Raw genomic sequence first — 21,225 nt, forward strand, 5'->3', positions numbered from 1 at the left:
ACTTTCTGGCACCAGTTGATTTAAAAAAAAAAATATAGTTTTTCTCCGGCGTACCCCTTTAAAGTAATTTACAAAGGAAAAGTGCAATAGTGTATTACTTGAAAACTACAAATGTCCTGTAACAGTCTATGGCTTTACATACGGCAGGAAAGCTGTGACATTATTCATCATTATTTCATACAAATTTTACATATTGTTAAATATTATGCCACTGTGTGCTTTATGACAATGGTTATAGTTAGGGATCGACCGATATCAGTTTTTTAGGGCCGATACCGATAATCGGTGGAGGTTAGGGCCGATAGCCGATAACTTATACCGATATTCCGGTATAAATTATCGGCTATTTATCCCCCCTCGACACCGCTGCAGAGCATTGATTTAAAGCGGGCGCTTTAAATCAATGCACTGCAGTGGCTTTTGCGGTGCCATAGGCCGCCGCCGCCACCACCCGCTTCTCTCCCCCTACCTGTCAGGGTGGTCCGGGCCATCCATCGTTCCAGTAGTGTCCGGGGGCGTTCCGGGTGGAGGGTGAACCGTCCGGGCTGTCCTTCTTCTCCAGCGGTCCTCTTCTCCACTCCGGGCGGGCTCCGGCCTAGTACGCTGCATAGACGCCGCTGCGCAGTGACGCCCGTGCGCAGCAACGCACCTGACGTCACGGCGTAGCGGCGTCTATGCAGCGTACTAGGCCGGAGCCTGCCCGGAGTGGAGAAGAAGACCGTGAGAGAAGAAGGACAGCCCGGACCGGTTCACTCTTCACCCGGAATGCCCCCGGACACTACAGCAAGGATGGATGGCCCGGACCACCCCCATTATGGGTAAGTTTAATTTTTTTTTATTGACTCGGAGGGTGGGGGAGGGGCCCGACCGGTATAGCGGTATGGGCAAAAATCCATACCGGTATACCGCCCAGCACTACGGTAGGGGGTGTGACGCGGTGCGGTGGGTCGGGGGGCAGTCGCGGTGCGGCGGGTCGGGGGGGGGGGGGGGGCGGTCGCGGTTGTGGTGGGGGCGGTGCTGGGGGGCGGGGCATTATCTGCTTATCGGCAAGGTAATTGCCGATACCGATAATGCCCAAAATCGTGATTATCGGCCGATAATATCGGCCATACCGATAATCGGTCGATCCCTAGTTATAGTTACTAACTACAGTATCTGGTAAACTAACAGTAACAACATAAAAAATAACAGGAAACTCCAGAGGGAATAAAATCCTAGCACACCGGACACCAGATTCATCCATTAAATGTATTAGTTTTGTTCCAAAATTCTTAAAATTATAAGGTAGACCAGTGTTTCCCAACCCAGGTGCCTCCAGCTGTTGCAAGACTACAACTCCTAGCATGCCCGGACAGCCTTTGGCTGTCCGGGCATGCTGGGAGTTGCAGTCGTGCAACAGCTGGAGGCACACTGTTTGGAAAACAATGAGGTGCCCCGGCCGGAGCGAGATCCCTGACAGTGACCGTTGCGTTATTGAAAACTAATCCTCTTATTACTAGAAAAAAAAACAGAATTTGCTCCAGTTCTTTATTTCTATTTTCTATGTTCTGCCACGATGACACATTCATACAGCAGGTTCTGCACAGATAATACATAGCCTTGGAATATTGTGCATTTATATGATAAACCTTCCTACTCGTTCATCTCATAAGAATGGCTTTATGCAATGCCTTACAAATGAGTGGAGGCATGTGACATGATGATAGGGTAACCATGGCAATACTACGCATAATCCTTACATTCATCATCTGAGCATGTATGAAAAGTGCTGAGATGCCAGTTCTTTCCGAAGTTTGACGGGTGGAAGAAATTGTCTGACAAATACATAAGGCCGGTGATCATATCGTGACAGGTAATTGTAATGATCGTCCCAGACACAGCAACGTTATTGGTTTCTACTGTGATGCAACCCCAAGAGCGCCATCATCTGATGTGATACTCTGAGCACAGCCTGGATGGTGGGCAGGATGGTGGGCAGGATAGTGGGCAGGATGGTGGGCAGGATGGTGGGCAGGATGGTGGGCAGGATAGTGGGCAGGATGGTGGGCAGGATGGTGGGCAGGATGGTGGGCAGGATGGTGGGCAGGATGATGGGCAGGATGATGGGCAGGATGGAGGGCAGGATGGTGGGCAGGGTTCATAAAATTCTGAGATCTAAATAAAGGTTGCTGTATGTTTATAGTTTGAATCTTGTCTCCATAGCATTGGAATAATGATAATATTGAATTATTTACAAAAATATGTTTTTCAGGAAAAAGAAACACCGAGCTAATTTCTTTCAAAAACAGCACCACCCCTGTCCTCAGGTCGTGTGTGGTATTAAAACTTGGCTTTATTGACGTCAGTGCAACTGAGCTGCAATACCACACACAACCTGAGGACAGGGGTGATGCTGATTTTGGAAGAAATCAGCTAGGTTATTTCTAATCCTGGGTAACCTCCTTTAACAGGAATTTTGTTATAAACCTGTTTTTTTTTTACTTTTGGTTGATGTTTTTTTTCCCAAGTAACTTATATTTTAAATATTCCTAAGTTGTATCATTAAACACTGGTGCCCGTCTCTGCTCCATAGAGATCACTTCTCTGTAGTCATCTCATAATAATTATAGGCAGTAGAGATGAGCGAACTTACAGTAAATTCGATTCGTCACGAACTTCTCGGCTCGGCAGTTGATGACTTATCCTGCATAACTTAGTTCAGCTTTCAGGTGCTCCGGTGGACTGGAAAATGTGGATACAGTCCTAGGAGACTCTTTCCTAGGACTGTATCCACCTTTTCCAGCCCACGGGAGCACCTTAAGGCTGAACTAATTTATGCAGGAAAAGTCATCAACTGCCGAACCGAGAAGTTCGTGACAAATCGAATTTACTGTAAGTTCGCTCATCTCTAATAGGCAGGATTACAATACAAGTTAAAACTACTAAGGTTGATGGTCTCAGCTCACTTCTTCCCCTTTCCTGTTCATTGACTTTTTGCACCGGTCACAGAGCATGCCCACAACACTCTCTCATAGAAGTCAATGGGGGAGATTTGTCAAAACGGCCAGAGAAAAAGTTGCTGAGTTCTTTCATTTTTGAAAAGGCCTCATAAAAATGAAAGAAGCGATCTGATTGGTTGCTATGGGCAACTCAGCAACTTTGGACAGGTTTTGATAAATCTCCCCCATTGAATATAATGGCCCTGATTTACTAATAGTGGAGTTTTGTTTGTGTTTTTTTCCCTACAGATATTTTTCCACGGTATTTACTGTTTCCCTACTTTTTGCTTTTTTTACACATGTTCTGATCTGTCGGGTTTTCCTCAGCTCAAATCCACCACATTTTCTGTGGAAACCTTAGTAAATATGTTGGGATTTTTCACCATGGCCCTTTTTCGGATTTTCTCAGTAAAATGGAGAGTTGGTTGAGTTTTTTCCAATTCTGGCACAAATTCTGACGCAGACAACATTTCTGTCTCACTACCCAACAACACGTGTCGGGTTTACAATAGTAAATAAGGGCCAATGAGTCTTCTCCTCGGGTTCTTTTTATTTTCCATGTGGTTTTTGCGGCAAATCTTTGACCTGCTAAAAAGCAATAGATCAGGAGAGATGGATACACCTGCAATCATGTGCAGAAAATAGAAAGAATAACAATCTATAACTAAAATAAATGGGAAAAAATTATTAAAATCTGGTTTAAATTTAAAGGGGTACTCCGGTAGAAAACTTTTTTTTTTTTAAATCAACTGGTGCCAGAAAGTTAAACAGATTTGTAAATTACTTCTATTAAAAAATCTTAATCCTTCCAGTACTTATTAGCTGCAGAATACTACAGGGGAAATTATTTTCTTTTCTCTGCTGATATCATGACCACAGTGCTCTCTGCTGACATCTCTGTCCATTTTAGGAACTGTCCAGAGTAGGAGAAAATCCCCATAGCAAACATATGCTGCTCTGGACAGTTCCTAAACTGGACAGAGATGTCAGCAGAGAGCACTGTGGTCATGATGTCAGCAGAGAGCTCTGTGTTCAAAAAAGAAAATACATGTTGTAGTATTCAGCAGCTAATAAGTACTGGAAGGATTAAGATTTTTTAATAGAAGTAATTTACAAATCTATTTAACCTTCTAGCACCAGTTGATTAAAAAAAAATATTCCACTGGAGTACCCCTTTAAAGAGGACCTTTTGTCAATCCCCCAAAAAATCAGTTTTTACCATTTTATATTCTCTGGTGCCCTAATTCAAACAGAGTAGGCAAAGCAGCTTATTAATATTCCACCGATCCTGGTTAATGAGCTGGTACTGGCATATTAATGAGCTGCTTTATATTCTTCTTCCCAGAATTCTTAGTGGTGTGCTAAATGGATTAAAACTCTTGACACATTGTCATATTTAAAACTCTTCATGTCTAAAGTTTTGCGCCAAAGCAGCACAAGAACCTTTGAAAATGTGAGGAGAAAAAAAACTGTGCAATTAATATTGTTGGAACAGAAATTACAGTATTTTTTTTTTTTATATCCCCCCCCCCCCCCCCCACCAATGTGCTCTCCAGAACACATAACCCCTGATCTGATTCCAGTAGTGTCTTAACTTTTTTGCTACACACGAGACATAGGGATTTTACTATTTGGCTGACTAACTGTACTTTTCACCGAAGAGTCGCATAGGCAGGAACTTTATTCCCACCCATTCAACATCCTAATCTCACCCTCTCAGCTTGGCATTCACTAGGTATTTTGCAAAAGTTCCTTCCCATCTGATGCTTAAATAAAAAGGAGCTATAAAATCATATAAAAAACTCAGGTCCTCTTTAAAGTGATATATTGCATATGCAGTAATTCTGTGACGCTTCTGTATAGGGTAGTTACATTATGCACCATGATCGTGGTGCCTACACACATTTTGGAGGCCAAAGAGAGTTGGGACATCATCAAAATGTGAAGGATATGGTTAGTCTGGTAACAAAATAATATAAGGAGGTATCAGCAAATTGCATAGGCCTTTATACACTGCTCAAAAAAATAAAGGGAACACTAAGAGAACATCCTAGATCTGAATGAACTAATTGTATGAAATACTTTTGTCTTTACATAGTTGAATGTGCTGACAACAAAATCACACAAAAATTATCAATGGAAATCATATTTATCAACCCATGGAGGTCTGGATATGGAGTCACACTCAAAATCACAGTGGAAAACCATACTACAGGCTGATCCAACTTTATGTAATGTCCTTAAAACAAGTCAAAATGAGGCTCAGTAGTGTGTGTGGCCTCCACGTGCCCGTATAGCCTCCCTACAATTCCTGGGCATGCTCCTGATGAGGTGGTGGATGGTCTCCTGAGGGATGTCCTCCCAGACCTGGACTAAAGCATCCGCCAACTCCTGGACAGTCTGTGGTGCAGCGTGGCGTTGGTGGATGGAGCAAGACATGATGTCCCAGATGTGCTCAATCGGATTCAGTTCTGGGGAACGGGCGGCCAGTCCATAGCATCACTGCCTTCCTCTTGTAGGAACTGCTGACACACTCCAGCCACATGAGGGCTATCATTGTCTTGCATTAGTAGGAACCCAGGGACAACCGCACCAGCATATGGTCTCACAAGGGGTCTGAGGATCTCATCTCAGTACCTAATGGCAGTCAGGCTACCTCTGGCAACCCCATGGAGGGCTGTGCGGCCCCCCAAAGAAATGCCACCCCACACCATTGCTCACCTACCGCCAAACCGGTCATGCTGGAGGATGTTGCAGGCAGCAGAACGTTCTCCACGGCATCTCCAGACTCTGTCATGTCTGTCACATGTGCTCTGTGTGAACCTGCTTTCATCTGTGAAGAGCACAGGGTGCCAGTGGCGAATTTGCCAATCTTGGTTTTCTCTGGCAGATGCCAAACACCCTGTGGTTCAGTATTAACCTTTCTTTTCTAGGTCTGTACATTTTTATTAGTCTACCTTGCAATTTTAAGAATGTTGGGAAAAATCGAATACGTTGTATGGAAGAAGCTGGGATTTTACTCCCTCGGGAGTTTCCTGCAATCGGCTGCAATGTCCTGTGCATCTAGCCGGCTCGGTCCTGGATTTACCATTTGGAGGGGTGAGCAGATAAGATTTCCTTTTTTTGCCATAACTACATAATACAGTAGTCAGTTCCATTGACCTTTTTCTCAAATGGTTTAAAAAAAAGAAGGCCAGTATTACCAGTTTTTGCTCATTTCACCTTTCCAAAAATGGAATATGAACCCCAAAACGATACAGATTATTGTGCACAGAGAAAAACTTTTTTTTCCACAGCTCCAAAAAGATGGGTGCTGGTATAGTGACAGAAAATGTAGAACAACTTCACATCGAGAACATTTTCTGACATTGTTATGGGCCTATATTTCATTTATTGCCAGAGTTATGTGACTACCTTGGCCACAAAACAGCCAAAGATCGTGGTTTCCCTGCCTACAGCGCAGCTAGAAAAAAAAAGGTAAATGTGTTCATGTTTTGACATGCAAGTTGCATCCACCCACCTGTCATAGATTTTAATTTCGGGAGTCGTAGCAACTTGCGCATTGTGTTGGGACCACTTTTACTATCATTAGCAGGCAACACTATGATCTTTGGTCAGAAAACTTGTCACGGCCAAAGTAACCTTTAGCCCTAGTCTAAAAGAAGATGTCTCATGACAGATAACCCTGTTAATATTAGACTGCTCTGACAATGGCTCCCGAAATCCCCTTTTGATTGTTCTCGGGGTATTTGCCATCAGCCGAATATTTCCACTGTAGGAGCTTAGATTGCAGCCATTCAGATGAATGGCCACATGTGTAATATATGAATGTCCAGACTCCACCAAAATGAAGGCCACTGAAAAGCATTGGCTAGAACATTGTTTCACAACCAGTGTGCCTCCAGCTGTTGCAAAATAACAACCCCCAGCATGTTCTAGTTGTAGTTTTGCAACAGCTGGAGCCACACTGATTGTGAAACACTGAATGGCAACTTCTTAAAGGGGTACTCCGTTAGAAAACAAATGTTTTCAAGTCAACTGGTGCCAGAAAGTGAAACAGATTTGTAAATTACTTCTATATAAAAATTTTAATCCTTCCAGTACTTATCAGCAGCTATATACTACAGAGGAAGTTGTGTAGTTCTTTCCAGTCTGACCACAGTGCTCTCTGCTGCCATCTCTGTCCGTGTCAGGAACTGTCTAGAGTAAGAGCAAATTCCCATAGCAAACCTCTCCTGCTCCAGGCAGTTCCTGACACGGACAGAGGTGTCAGCAGAGAGCACTCTGGTTAGACTGGAAAGAACTGCACAACTTCCTCTAGAGCATACAGCAGCTGATAAGTACTGGAAGGATTAACATTTTTAAAGAGAAGTCATTTACGAATCAGTATAATGTTTTTTTTTTTTTTTTTTTACCGGAGTAACCCTTTAATGCTTCTATTAAGTCCCAGCTCATATAAGAGTTATCCCCCATATAGAATCAGAAAGGTTTTCTTCATAACTGCTTTATTTTACAGACCAGTATATGACACAACTAGCATTTTTGTACTCGGAAAGCAAAAAAAAAAAAAAAAAAAGAAGTAAAAAATTAAGATAAAAAATTGAAAATTGTTTCAAATGTAGAATTTACAGCATTAACTTGTTAGCAGACAGACAATGAAAATCATTGGCCACATCTGGAAGGAAACAAGTGATCGAGATGAAAAGGGAAAAAACATTAATTCACAACGTCGATGGTCTCTTCTTGCACCAAGGTGTTTTCAGTTCCACCGGATTTGGAATGGTTAAAATTTATGGATCCGTACAGTTTAGCAGAGTCCTTAGCAGCAAAGGCCTTCCTCCTGTAGATTTCACCTTTCCACATGGATATCATTAATAACACTGACAACACGACCCCTCCAAGAGTGAGAAGGCAGAGTCCGGCAATCACGCACCTGTCCAAATGTGCCCCGATAATGGCGTTTTTCTTCTCTATTTTTTCCATTTCTCTAGCTGAGATGGAACCTGGATCTGATCTAGTGTCTCTCGGGAATAAGTATGAAATTATAACAAGAAGGATCCCGGTGATGAGGAACGTTACGGCACTGATGAAGCCATAGTCTACAGACTTCCCGGAAGCTTCAGAGGTGGCTTCGTCATCGGACATAATAGACACCTCTTGAATGCTATCTTGTTGGATTTCCCTGTCAGCGTTTTGATGCGTATGGCCATGGTGGCCATTCTTCAATGATGGATGGGTCCCGTGTTCTATGTTCACGTTTTCATCAACATAAGTAAAAGAGGTCTCCAGTTCTTCCACGCAGCACACCTTCCTTCTTTCCTTACCATGATCTTCTTGGGATAGTTTGGGATAGGAGACTTCGTCAGATGTCGCCAAGGATATGGACTCGTATTGATCTGGTGACAAGGCAGTGGTCACGCAGTGGTTTTCATAGCAATAGGCTTTGGGGTCTTTGCCGTTGTAGGCCCAGTCCACATTGTTGCACTCGTCGAGCCTTTGTGGTTGACCGTTGATGTGAAGAAGCTCCATGCAAGCTATGGATTTCTCTATAAATCATAGAAATCTTTAGCCATGACTCTTGAAGATCTATTGAAGAAAGGAAAACACAAATGATTATCTATTAACACATATTCTAGTTATCAGAGTTTTGGTTCATCTTTTTTTTTAACAATACATTTTTGGTTTATGGATTAACTTGATCATCCACAATAACATACAAAGGATGGACAAAGACAACTAAGGCTAGGTTCACCCTACGGAATATCTGGGCAGAATTTCTGCTGGAGATTTAGCCAGCAGCACTAGGACCGCAAGAACTGCATTGCCGTCCCCATAGACGACAATGCATTTCTGGGTAGATCTTTTGGGAGATCTGCTCAGAAATGCATTGATATCTATGGAAACGGCAATGCAGTCCACGTGGTCCTAGTGCTGCCGGCTAAATCTCCGGCAGAAATTTTGCCCAGAAATTCCACAGTGTGAACCTAGCCTAAGGGTCTATTCACATGGCATAATTTACGCTTGCGGAATTCCACCTCAAATTAAAGCCCATAGACTATGGGATTCCGCACTCCCATTCACACTTCTGAATTTCTCCTTGCGTAATTACGCTAGCAGAATTCCACAAGCGGAAATTCAGAAGTGTGAATGGGAGTGCAGAATCCCATAGAAGTCTATAGGCTTTAATTTGAGGTGGAATTCCGCAAGCGTAAATTATGCCGTGTGAATAGACCCTAAGGCTTCTGTGCAAAAACAGCATGTGAGACACTTCCTGCCTACATGCCTGAAGCCCATCTCTTTGCATATTTATATAAATAATGATTTAAAGAAACAACACATCTGATATATATTATACCTAGATAGTTTTATTCTCCCTGCATTGACATAAAAATTGACTACAAGGTTGTTGGTACACATGCATGCTGTACTAAGACGGCACGTATTTTCATCTAAAGTAAAAAAAAGAAAAACTAATTCAAAAAGGAAAAGCGTATGTAGACCAAAGTATCAAAAACTCATTAAGCTTTATTAGTACAAAATTCACAAAAATAAGACAAACACTTAAAAACACATAAAATGAGAGATACAACTCCAAATCCACAAGGGCAGGAAGGGGGGGATCTGGTCAGGGTACATCAGATTCATGTGTACATTGCCACAGGTACAGAGATAAGTAAGTATTTGGGAAATACAACAAAATGCCCAGAGTAAATAAATCAGTAAGCCAGGAAAAGGTAATAGCCCCATGATAAGGTGCATAAAGCTAAGTGGATTTCACCTGTAAAAAAATATATGTGCAGGCTGAAACTGAGGACGTTATTTTATGACGGGAGAAAGTAACGGGAGAAATAGTGCGTGGACTATTACTCCCGTTACCTCTCCCGTCACAAAATAACACCCGTTATTAATAACGGGCTGTGACGGGTTAAAACGGGTAATATAAAAATCCCATAGACTGTAATGGGATTTTGTAACGGCTGTTTAACCCGTCTGTTTGTAATGGTTTTGTTAACGGGTTGTTAACGTCCATTTTTTTCAGACAAGGATATGTGTATCGCCACCTGCCGCCCTCCGCGCTTCACTTTATTCTCCATAACCTCCGAGGACAATGACATGACATCATTTTTCTAAAATAGCCTGTGAGCAGCGATCATGCAGATACTTGGACAGCATGGCTTCATTACATCAGACGAGCATTACATCATTTCTCTCTGTACCGATTCACATTATATTCCATTCTATATGCAAGACGCTGGGCACCTTTTATTCACTCCGTACAGGACGCTCAGTACAGTTGAGCAATGTCTCGCTCTATTTTTATCACAGATGTGAGCCAAGAACATCAATATGAACACTGAGCTATACGTCTTCCTGAAATCTGTCTTGCATTTTTCTTTCATGCTTTCTGCTTAAATCCATCTAAATGGGTCTTGGCACATATTCAAAAAACACATAAAAGTGGCATATTTACCTCAAGCCTTGATGTTCCCTGGCAAATTCAGGACAAGGTTTCAATTTGATTAACATTTTTTGAAGAGACAGAGCAGAAGAAGAATAGAAAGTAAAAGCATGAGCGTACTTAAAGGGAAACTCCACTGCCTTAACCTACTTTTGGTAGTTAGTTCTGTGGCTATATGTTATTATGGCTTTTTTTCATGTTGCTAACGGTTCTGTATGTGGTGTTATACTTACCTTTTTTCCAGACCCAGAAGCTGGTTCCTTCATTTGCTTCCTGCCTTGCCTCGACCACTTTTTTTTGCTTTTCTTCCGCCGCCATCTTGCCATCGGGACGTCACCGTGGAGGGTGGTGTGTTGGAGGCCGGCCTGCCCCTCACTCCGTACGTGCCCGCCTCCCGCGCAACGGAATCCTCTGTCGTCATCAGCCTTCGGGTGTCTGGGCATGCTGGGAGTTGTAGTTTTGCAACAGCTGGAGGCACCCTGGTTGGGAAACACTGCCATAGCAAACCTTCAGGAGCTGTCCAGCACTCCGGAACTCAGCTCTGGCCATGTTAGGGTTAACAAACCCCCAGCGCATCAGGCCCGATGCTGACATCACTATGGCACATGCGCAGATGATCCTTTGGAGCAAGGACCAACTGCGCATGCGCCCATCACGGCATCTGATTCGCTGAAAGCAGCCCAATCCACATTCAGCTTAGAAGAAGCTGAAAGTAAGAAGGGTGCGCTGATGACGACAGAGGATTCCATCACGCAGGAGGCGGGCACGTATGGAGCGAGGGGCAGGCCGGCCTCCAACACACCACCCTCCACGGTGATGCCCCGATGGCAAGATGGCGGCGGAAGAAAAGAAACAAAGTGGTCGAGGCAAGGCAGGAAGCAAATGAAGAAACCAGCTTCCGGGTCTGGAAAAAGGGTAAGTAAAACACCACATACAGAACCGTTAGCAACATGAAAAAAAGCCTTAACAACATATAGCCACAGAACTAACTAACTGCCAAAAGTAGGTTAAGGCAGTGGAGAACCCCTTTAACCCCTTAAGGACCAAGGACGTACCGGTACGTCCTTGGTCCTGCTCTTCTGATATAACGCGGGGTTACACAGTAACCCCGCGTCATATCATGGCGGGCCCGGCGTCATAGTGAAGCCGGGGCCCGCCTCTAATAGCGCGCAGCGCCGATCGCGGCGCCGCGCGCTATTAACCCTTTAGCCGCGCGCTCAGAGCTGAGCCGCGCGGCTAAAAGTGAAAGTGAAAGTTCCCGACTAGCTCAGTCGGGCTGTTCGGGATAGCCGTGGCTAATCGCGGCATCTCGAACAGCTGACAGGACAGCGTGCCTGCCTCCTCGCTGTCCGATCGCCGAATGACTGCTCAGTGCCTGAGATCCAGGCATGAGCAGTCATGCGGCAGAATCGTTGATCACTGGTTTCTTATGAGAAACCAGTGATCAACATAGAAGATCAGTGTGTGCAGTGTTATAGGTCCCTATGGGACCTATAACACTGCAAAAAAAAAGTGAAAAAAAAAAGTGAATAAAGATCATTTAACTCCTCCCCTATTAAAAGTTTGAATCACCCCCCTTTTCCAATAAAAAAAAAATACAGTGTAAATAAAAATAAAAATAAACATATGTGGTATCACCGCGTGCGGAAATGTCCGAATTATAAAAATATATCATTAATTAAACCGCTCGGTCAATGGCGTGCGCGCAAAAAAATTCCAAAGTCCAAAATAGTGCATTTTTGGTCACTTTTTATATCATTTAAAAATGAATAAAAAGTGATCAATAAGTCCTATCAATGCAAAAATGGTACCGTTAAAAACTTCAGATCACGGCGCAAAAAATGAGCCCTCATACCGCCCCATACACGGAAAAATAAAAAAGTTATAGGGGTCAGAAGATGACAATTTTAAACGTATTAATTTTCCTGCATGTAGTTATGATTTTTTCCAGAAGTCCGACAAAATCAAACCTATATAAGTAGGGTATCATTTTAATTGTATGGACCTACAGAATACATATCAGGTGTCATTTTTACCGGAAAATGTACTACGTAGAAACGGAAGCCCCCAAAAGTTACAAAACAGCGTTTTTTTTTCAATTTTGTCGCACAATGATTTTTTTTCCCGCTTCACCATAGATATTTGGGCAAAATGACTGACGTCATTACAAAGTAGAATTGGTGGCGCAAAAAATAAGCCATCATATGGATTTTTAGGTGTAAATTTGAAAGAGTTATGATTTTTTAAAGGCAAGGAGCAAAAAACGAAAATGCAAAAACGGAAAAACCTCCGGTCCTTAAGGGGTTAAAGGGAAACTCCACCTTTAAAAATATAAAGAAGATTCTGCATTTTTCATATAAATGGTCTTTGACTTTTCAGCATATTTATACCAATATAATATTTAAAGTTGAAACAAAAGCGGACGGCAACTCACTAATTCACGGTGTCTTTATTAACAAGGCTGGGTGCATACAGCTGGTGCGTTCCAATAGAGCAACGTACCGCGAAACATCGCTCTATTGGAACGCACCAGCTGTATGCACCCAGCCTTGTTAATAAAGACACCGTGGATTAGTGAGTTGTCGTCGGCTTTTGTTTCTTCTATCTGCATTGGGACAGCCTTTTACTGCCTTTGGGACTGAGCACCGCTTACGGATTCAAGGCTCTGGGCAGTTACGTACCCATAGGGGGAATGGCAGAATTAGATTGGACTTAAGAGAGGTAGTGCCAGCACTTACATCTTCTCTGTGACATTCATAATATTTAAAGTGAATATAAGAAACTGAAAAATGCTTTTATTAGTTTTTTTTTCCTACTTCCCCTCCCTCTTAAACTTATCAACCCCTCTGAAAAATGACAAAAATCTGTCTGGTGAAGGATCAGCACACTGAGGTTTCAAGTTACGTGCTGCCTATAGATGTCTATTGTAGAGGGGTAGAAAGAGTGAGTTACAGATTCAAAGACATTCAGAGGTGACCGGAGAGGGTGCAGCTTAAAATGAGTGTGGCATTTCACCCCAAGGCTTGATGCACAGCTTACACTGCTCAGTACTGATCTTGAATGTCTTCCACATTGCTGCTGCTACTTCTGAAGGTGTGCTATAGAGATAGAGGGGAGCTGCAACTCCTCTTCTGTGTATGTCCAGTGTATAGGAGACATCATATCAGCTAGTCTAGACCCAATAGCTTAGGGACAACTGTAAATTTGGCACAAAGCCTGGAGAGGTAAAAAAAAGGCTAAAAATTATGTGTTCCAAGTTATATAATAGAAAGAAATAGTGCTACTCCTCATGTATACACATAACAGCATATCCCTAAAAAGCTTGCAAGAATAAAATAGATGTATCTATCCCTAGTCTTCACTAGTCACAGGTAAAGAGAACCTCTCACATTAAAATGCACTCATATCTGTAGGCATTATGTTATAGAGCATTAGGAGCTGAGCAGATGATATATACAATACAGTGCAATCTGCAGGTATGTTATAGAGCAGGAGGAGCTGAGCAGATGATATATACAATACAGTACAATCTACAGGTAATATGTTATAGAGCAGGAGGAGCTGAGCAGATAATATATACAATACAGTGCAATCTGCAGGGATGTTATAGAGCAGGAGGAGCTGAGCAGATGATATATACAATACAGTACAATCTACAGGTAACATGTTATAGAGCAAGAGGAGCCGAGGAGATGATATATACAATACAGTACAATCTACAGGTAACATGTTATAGAGCAAGAGGAGCTGAGGAGATGATATATACAATACAGTACAATCTGCAGGTATCATGTTATAGAGCAGGAGGAGCTGAGCAAATGATATATACAATACAGTACAATCTGCTGGTAACATGTTATAGAGCAAGAGGAGCCGAGCAGATAATATATACAATACAGTACAATCTGCAGGTATCATGTTATAGAGCAGAAGGAGCTGAACAGATGATGTATACAATACAGTACAATCTGCAGGTATCATGTTATAGAGCAGAAGGAGCTGAACAGATGATGTATACAATACAGTACAATCTGCAGGTATCATGTTATAGAGCAGGAGGAGCTAAGCAGATGATATATACAATACAGGACAATCTGCAGGTAACATGTTATAGAGCAGAAGGAGCTGAGCGGATGATATATAGGATTGTGGATAAATATTAAGAATAACATGTCATTTACTAATGGGAATCTCTTCTCAATTTTGTAGCCAAGTGGGCAATGCTACTCAGTGACATATACACAGATAGCTGTCAATCACTGGATAGGACCACCCACCTGACTAATTAGCCCATTTTGAGCAGAGATTTCCATAAATAAATAACTAGTTATCCTTGAACATTTCTTAAAAAACTATATATCAATCTGCTCATCTCTTCCTGCTCTATAACATGATGTCTGCAGATTGAATGGTATTATTTAAAGGGGTACTCCGGCGCTTAGACATCTTATCCCCTATCCAAAGGGTCATGATCGACAGTAATCATACCCGGAGCGAACACGCTCCGGGGACTGATTTTAAACGGGGTGCGCGTGCAAGATCATGGGGGTCCCCAGCGGCGGGACCCCCGTGATCAGGCATCTTATCCCCTGAGCTGCAATAACACACACAACCTGAGGACGGGGGTGGCACTATTTTTCAAAGTGGTATGGAAAGATGGTTTTCTATTTCTGGACAAACCCTTTAATCTGACGGGTTCTCTTTAAAAACAATTTTAAAAAATAATTAAAAACAACACAAAATCATATAAACCAACATCTCCAGGTGCAGTATTGATGTCAACACATTTCAAACCTTATACACCTCAAACCTGAACATGAGTTCATATTCAAGACCATTAAAGGAGATCTGTAGTAGTAATTTTTCAGAATCCCCTGTGCCCGGGCTGCAAAAACAAAACAAACTTTAACTCACCTTCCAACGTTCCCCCATTGTGCCGATGTTTGTGTCCCGGTCCTCCGATTCCAGTATTCTTTCTGCTTCTTGGGGACAAGGGGGTCATACTGTGCTCAGCATATCGTTGGCCGCAGCAATGTCCTGCCTCGGCCAGTGATAGGCTGAGTGCACTGTCATGTAAGGAGCCCGGGCGCCATCTTCTCCTTGCTGCCTGGGCTTGTTACATGGCAGTGTGCTCCGCCTATCACCGGCCAAAGCGGAACATCGCTGCAGCCGGCGATACGCTGAGTACAGTATGACTCATGGTCCCCAGGAAGCAGGAAGAAGACTGGCACCGGAGGACAAGGACAGCAATATCGGTGCAATGGGAAAATGTCAAAAGGTGAGTTAAAGTTTGTTTTGTTACTTTTTGCAGCCCGGGCACAGAAAAATGACTACTACAGATCTCCTCTAAGATGAACCTGTGGTAGAGATTGGAAACGTGTTGCTGTCAATAACATGGAGATTACCTGTTTATATGACTTTGTGTTGTTTTTAATAATTCAAATAATTTAAATAAGTTTTCAGCTGTGAAGACGTGTGCTGGATATGCTCATTTTTCTCTTGCACGCTCTCTTACAAGCTTGGGTAATTTCCCTCTGCACTGTCCATACCAGGTGATTCATGTGTAAATGATATTCACATGCCTAGACTGTGGTCATGTTTTTTTTTTAGCATTTTTTTAATTTTTATATTTGTGTTATATTTTGCCTTAGATTGTATCCTGAAAATTCACCTAAAACAACATATGCTTTAGGGTAGGGCCACACGTGCCGTATTTTGCTGCGTATTTGCTGCTGTGTATTTTCCTACCCATTGAAGTCAATAGGTGTCAAAATCAACTGCAGAAAATATGCAGCAGAATACTGCACTGCAGACAAAATAACTTATCTACTATTTCCAGGATATGGGACCAGGCTCTAAGTGAGGAGCAGGTGCAGTAGATGGTATGCGCTCCATTCATTTCTATAGGAGCGTCGAAAAGAACCAAGTACAGCACTCTGCATCATCGGTGCTCTCATAGAAATTAATGGAGAATGTGCCATTTACCAGTACACAACTGGCACTGCTCACTGAGAGAGCTGGGGTCCCGTCCTAGGTGGGGTCCCCTCCCCTCCCACCCCGCAATCAGCTACTTATCCCCTGCGGAATCTTCGCTTACAGAATTCCACAAGTGGATATTCTGTCTGTTGGCGGCCACCAAAATACTTGGGCGGTAGGACCGCGCGGCAATGAGCTATCACCATTGATAGCAATGCAGGACTTGCTGACTTTCGCGCAAAAAATGAACATGTTCATTCTTTGTGCGGATCAATTTCAGCGGCGGAATTGTCCGCCGTTTAAATTCCTCAGTGTGAACAGGTCTCACGGAAGACCCACATACTCTTAAGTTGCATTAGTACAGTAAAAAACAAGAGGTTGTAAAGTCAGCGCTCCCTTTAATCTCACTTTTAAATTTAAAATAATGGCTGCACCTGAAGGATAAAGGAGTGATTAAGGCAGGTAGATTTATTTGGACAATCTGAAAAAGATAACAAGCATCCGTCAAATATATTAGTAAATAAAAATAAATTGCCGCTGCTAATGGTTGCGCGTTTAATCGGCGGTTTAATTTTTTGCATCAAAAAAGTACAGAGGAGCTTTCAGACCAGGGGTTCTCAGCTTGTGGTACGTTTACCCCTAGGGGTACGCCACAGGTTGTGCGGGGGTATGCCAGTGCGCTGACAAATACCGGCCATGCATTGGTATGGGGGAATAATGGCACAGGGGGATTAAGATGGGGGGGATTATTATCCCCCCTCCCTCCATCTTAATCCCCTTATGCCATTATTCCCCACCTCCCTCTGATCCCCTTGCACCATGACTTATTTTGTCCGTGGGTATCCCTTGCGTGTAAGTTCCGCGCAAATTTACGCGCAAGGGGTACCGTGGACATACTTTCACCCTCTGGGTGGTACAGTCGCGAAAAAGGTTGAGAACCACTGTTTTAGACTCTTCATGCACAGTATAAGGTAGAGCTTTCTAGACCAGTGTTTGCAAACCAGGGTGCCTCCAGCTGTTGCAAAACTACAAACCCCGGCATGCCCGGAAAAGGCTGTCCGGGCATGCTGGGAGTTATCATTTTGGAAAAGTTGGAAGCACCCTGGTTTGGAAACACTGCTATAGACTACACTGCTCAAAAAAAATAATGGGAACACAAACAACACAATGTAACTCCAAGTCAATGACACTTCTGTGAAATCACACTGTCCACTCAGGAAGAACACTGATTGACAAGCAATTTCACATGCTGTTGTGCAAATGGAAAAGACAACAGGTGGAAATTATAGGCAATTAGCAAGACACAACCAATAAAGGAGTGGTTCTGCAGGTGGTGACCACAGACCACTTCTCAGTTCATATGCTTCCTGGTTGATGTTTTGGTCACTTTTGAATGCTGGCAGTGCTTTCACTCTAGTGGTAGCATGAGATGGAGTTTACAACCCACACAAGGGGCTCAGGTAGTGCAGCTCATCCAGGATGGCACATCAATGCGAGCTGTGGCAAGAAGGTTTGCTGTGTCTGTCAGCGTAGTGTCCAGAGCATGGAGATGCTACCAGGAGACAGGCCAGTACATCAGGAGGCATGGAGGAGGCCGTAGGAGGGCAACAACCCAGTAGCAGGACCGCTACCTCCACCTTTGTGCAAGGAGGAGCAGGAGGAGCACTGCCAGAGCCCTGCAAAATGACCTCCAGCAGGCAACAAATGTGCATGTGTCCACTCAAATGGTCAGAAACAGACTCCATGAGGGTGGTATGAGAGCCCAACCTCCGAAGGTGGGGGTTGTGCTTACAGCCCAACACCGTGCAGGACATTTGGCATGTGCCAGAGAACACCAAGATTGGCAAATTTACCACTGGTGCCCTGTGCTCTTCACAGATGCAAGCAGGTTCACACTGTGCACATGTGACAGACATGAAAGATTCTTGAGATGCCATGCCATTCTGCTGCCTGCAAAATCCTCCAGCATGACTGATTTGGCGGTGGGTAAGTAATGGTGTGGGGTGGCATTTCTTTGGGGGGGCCGCACATCCCTCCATGTGCTTGCCGGAGGTAACCTGACTGCCATTAGATACCTAGATGAGATCCTCAGACCCCTTGTGAGACCATATGCTGGTGCGGTAATGGTGTGGGGTGGCATTTCTTTGGGGGGCCGCGGTTGACCCTGCGTTTCTCCTAATGCAAGACAATGCTAGACCTTATGTGGCTGGAGTGTGCCAGCAGTTTCTGAAAGAGGAAGGCATTCATGCTATGGACTGGCCCGCCCGTTCCCCAGACCTGAATCCGATTGAGCACATCTGGGACATCATGTCTCACTCCATCCACCAAAGCCACGTTTCACCAAAGACTGTCCAGGAGTTGGCGGATGCTTTAGTCCAGGTCTGGGAGGACATCCCTCAGGAGACCATCTGCCACCTCATCAGGAGCATGCCCAGGAATTGTAGGGAGGTCATACGGGCACGTGGAGGCCACACACACTACTGAGCCTCATTGTGACTTGTTTTAAGGACATTACATAAAGTTGGATCAGCCTGTAGTGTGGTTTTCCACTGTGATTTTGAGTGTGACTCCATATCCAGACCTCCATGGGTTGATAAATTTGATTTCCATTGATAATTTTTGTGGGATTTTGTTATCAGAACATTCAACTATGCAAAGACGAAAGTATTTCATACGATTAGTTCATTCATTCAGATCTAGGATGTGTTATCTAAGTGTTCCTTAAATTTTTTTGAGCAGTGCATTTAAATGGGCACTGTCAGATACAAAAACTTTTGACCAATAGGTTTTGCAATTGCTTTCATTAGAAAACTTCCAGTATTTCGTACTGAAAAAGCCAGTCAAACAACTGCCCCCCTGCCTGCTTGATTGGACACATACTAGTCCTGCTGTGTCCATGCATCATCACCTGTCTCCTGGACACAATTCCTTGATTGACAGTTGTGAGCGCAGGGCTCACAGCTGGATGAAAAATCCTCCCACTGTCATCTTGTGTCCCGCTACTGTCAGTGAGGACAAGCTGGGAGTTGTAGTTTTGCTAATGCTAGGGGAGATGTGAGCAGACAGCATATTGAGGGAGGGGGCGGAGACCTGCACAGTGAGGCCACACCCCCTCCCTTTGAGAGGAATTCAGACTAGTGAGCTAAATTAAAAGTGTAATAAAAAAATAAACAAAGGTGCTAGACACATAAAAATTAGATGTACATGGTCAGGATTAGGTACTGAGTCATATATTTAAAAAAATGTTTTGTTGGATCTGACAGGTACGCTTTAAGAAGGTTTAGGAAGGATATAAAAGGGATAGATGCTCTCTGGACTCTGGAGCAATGGACTTATAGTCATAGTATCACAAGCACACAGGCTAAAAAGCAATCTCTGAAACTGTTCTATTTCCAGTATGTCCTTTTTTGTACTGGTACATAAAATTACACCGCATATTTAAGAGCTTCACAGCAATACAACACACATTAATTATTTATATCCCAGTCTCTTTCTCATATACATACATAAATGATGCCCTCTCTCTATATATCTATGTGTGTGTGTGTGTCTTTGTCTCTACCTCATATACATACATTAATGATGCCCTCTGTGCCTGAAGAGGAAAAAAAAAAATTATACTTAACGAGACCAGGTACCTATGATGTACAGAGCTCTCCTCTTCAGCTCTGCAGCCTATGAACCGCAGTGCTGGGATTCTGTGGCTGGCACGATGACGTCACATCATAGCGCTGGCCAGCCGTGGGAAAGCGCAGAGGCTCATAGGCTGCAGAGCTGAAAAGCCTGCTGCCTATGACAGTGAATAGAAAACTGACAGCCCGCTTTGCCATCCACGGTATTGCTTTTGCATCTAGCGAAGGCTGAGGTAACACCATAGTGGGAGATTTTTTTCACGCTTGGTGGTGTCACCCCGCCTGGGGGTGTCACCCGGTACAGTCCGCAAGAACCTAGCAATGCCGATGCTCAGCTGCAGCTGCACCAATTTTCTGCCAATGTGTGAACTTGAACTTGCCTTAAACTTGTGGATGTGACTTCATTCACCATGGCTGCTTCTAAGATATAGCATTATATGCCAAACATCTGAATAGCCAAGTAATACATGAACACACCAGATCCTACACCAAGGGTCAAGTCCTGGGGAAAAAGTGTGGGAACTCACCCAAGATTTTCACTCAATGGTTGGTGCTGTAGGACTCCTGCTTATGGGAACAGTGTTTCTGCAGTGGAAAAAGTGCAGGAACTTTGTTCTCATGTGTACTGAGCCCTGCCCTAGTCTTTGGATCAGGGAGGGAGTCCTGGGATTGGTTGTATTTCCTTGAGAAACAAACAAAATAAGATCCCGCCACTTCCCTTTCATAAGATTCCTATAAAATGGCCCCACAATATTGTCATTCAGTGTCCAGATAATACGGCCATAAAATGCCTAAATAATACTGACATACTGTATAAAAAATACCACATAGGACCAACACAATAGCACCATTTAATACCTAAATAAAGCTGCCATTCAGTGTCCAAAAATACTGCCATTAAATGCCTAAATACTACTGTCATATTGTAAAAAAAAAAAAAAAAAAAAAAATACTACATAGTACCAACACAATAGTACCATTAAATACCTAAATAAAGCTGCCATTTAATGTTAAAAAATAATGCCATACTGTGCCTAAATTGTGGTATTAATAAAAAAGTCTCTGGGGATCCAGGGCAGTAATGATATACTATGTAGGTGTGGTAACGTGGTGTGATGAGGGCAGATGTTGTTACCCTAGGGGCAGATTGCATTAACCCCTTGCATTTGTTATGCCAGGG

At 43.3% G+C, this 21,225-nt stretch overlaps 1 protein-coding gene and 1 long non-coding RNA gene across 4 annotated transcripts in view; one reads left to right on the forward strand and one right to left on the reverse strand.

Annotated features, from left to right (window-relative positions):
• Window positions 1-1,605: 1,605 nt before the first annotated feature.
• On the forward strand, window positions 1,606-10,456 carry LOC130272753 (uncharacterized). The gene is made up of 3 exons (XR_008843719.1): window positions 1,606-1,852; window positions 5,912-6,077; window positions 10,018-10,456. It is a non-coding gene; the product is annotated as an uncharacterized LOC130272753 (long non-coding RNA).
• TMEM74 (transmembrane protein 74) overlaps window positions 7,474-21,225 on the reverse strand; it is an 82,909-nt gene continuing 69,157 nt past the window's right edge. For all 3 annotated transcript variants that reach the window (XM_056518632.1, XM_056518633.1, XM_056518634.1), the window contains exon 2: window positions 7,474-8,564. In XM_056518632.1, the coding sequence (XP_056374607.1) occupies window positions 7,695-8,507 (813 nt within the window). In that variant the 5' untranslated portion in view covers window positions 8,508-8,564 and the 3' untranslated portion in view covers window positions 7,474-7,694. The remainder of the gene's footprint in view (window positions 8,565-21,225) is intronic.

The sequence above is a fragment of the Hyla sarda genome, chromosome 5, assembly GCF_029499605.1.
Source record: "Hyla sarda isolate aHylSar1 chromosome 5, aHylSar1.hap1, whole genome shotgun sequence".
Lineage (NCBI taxonomy): Eukaryota > Metazoa > Chordata > Amphibia > Anura > Hylidae > Hyla > Hyla sarda.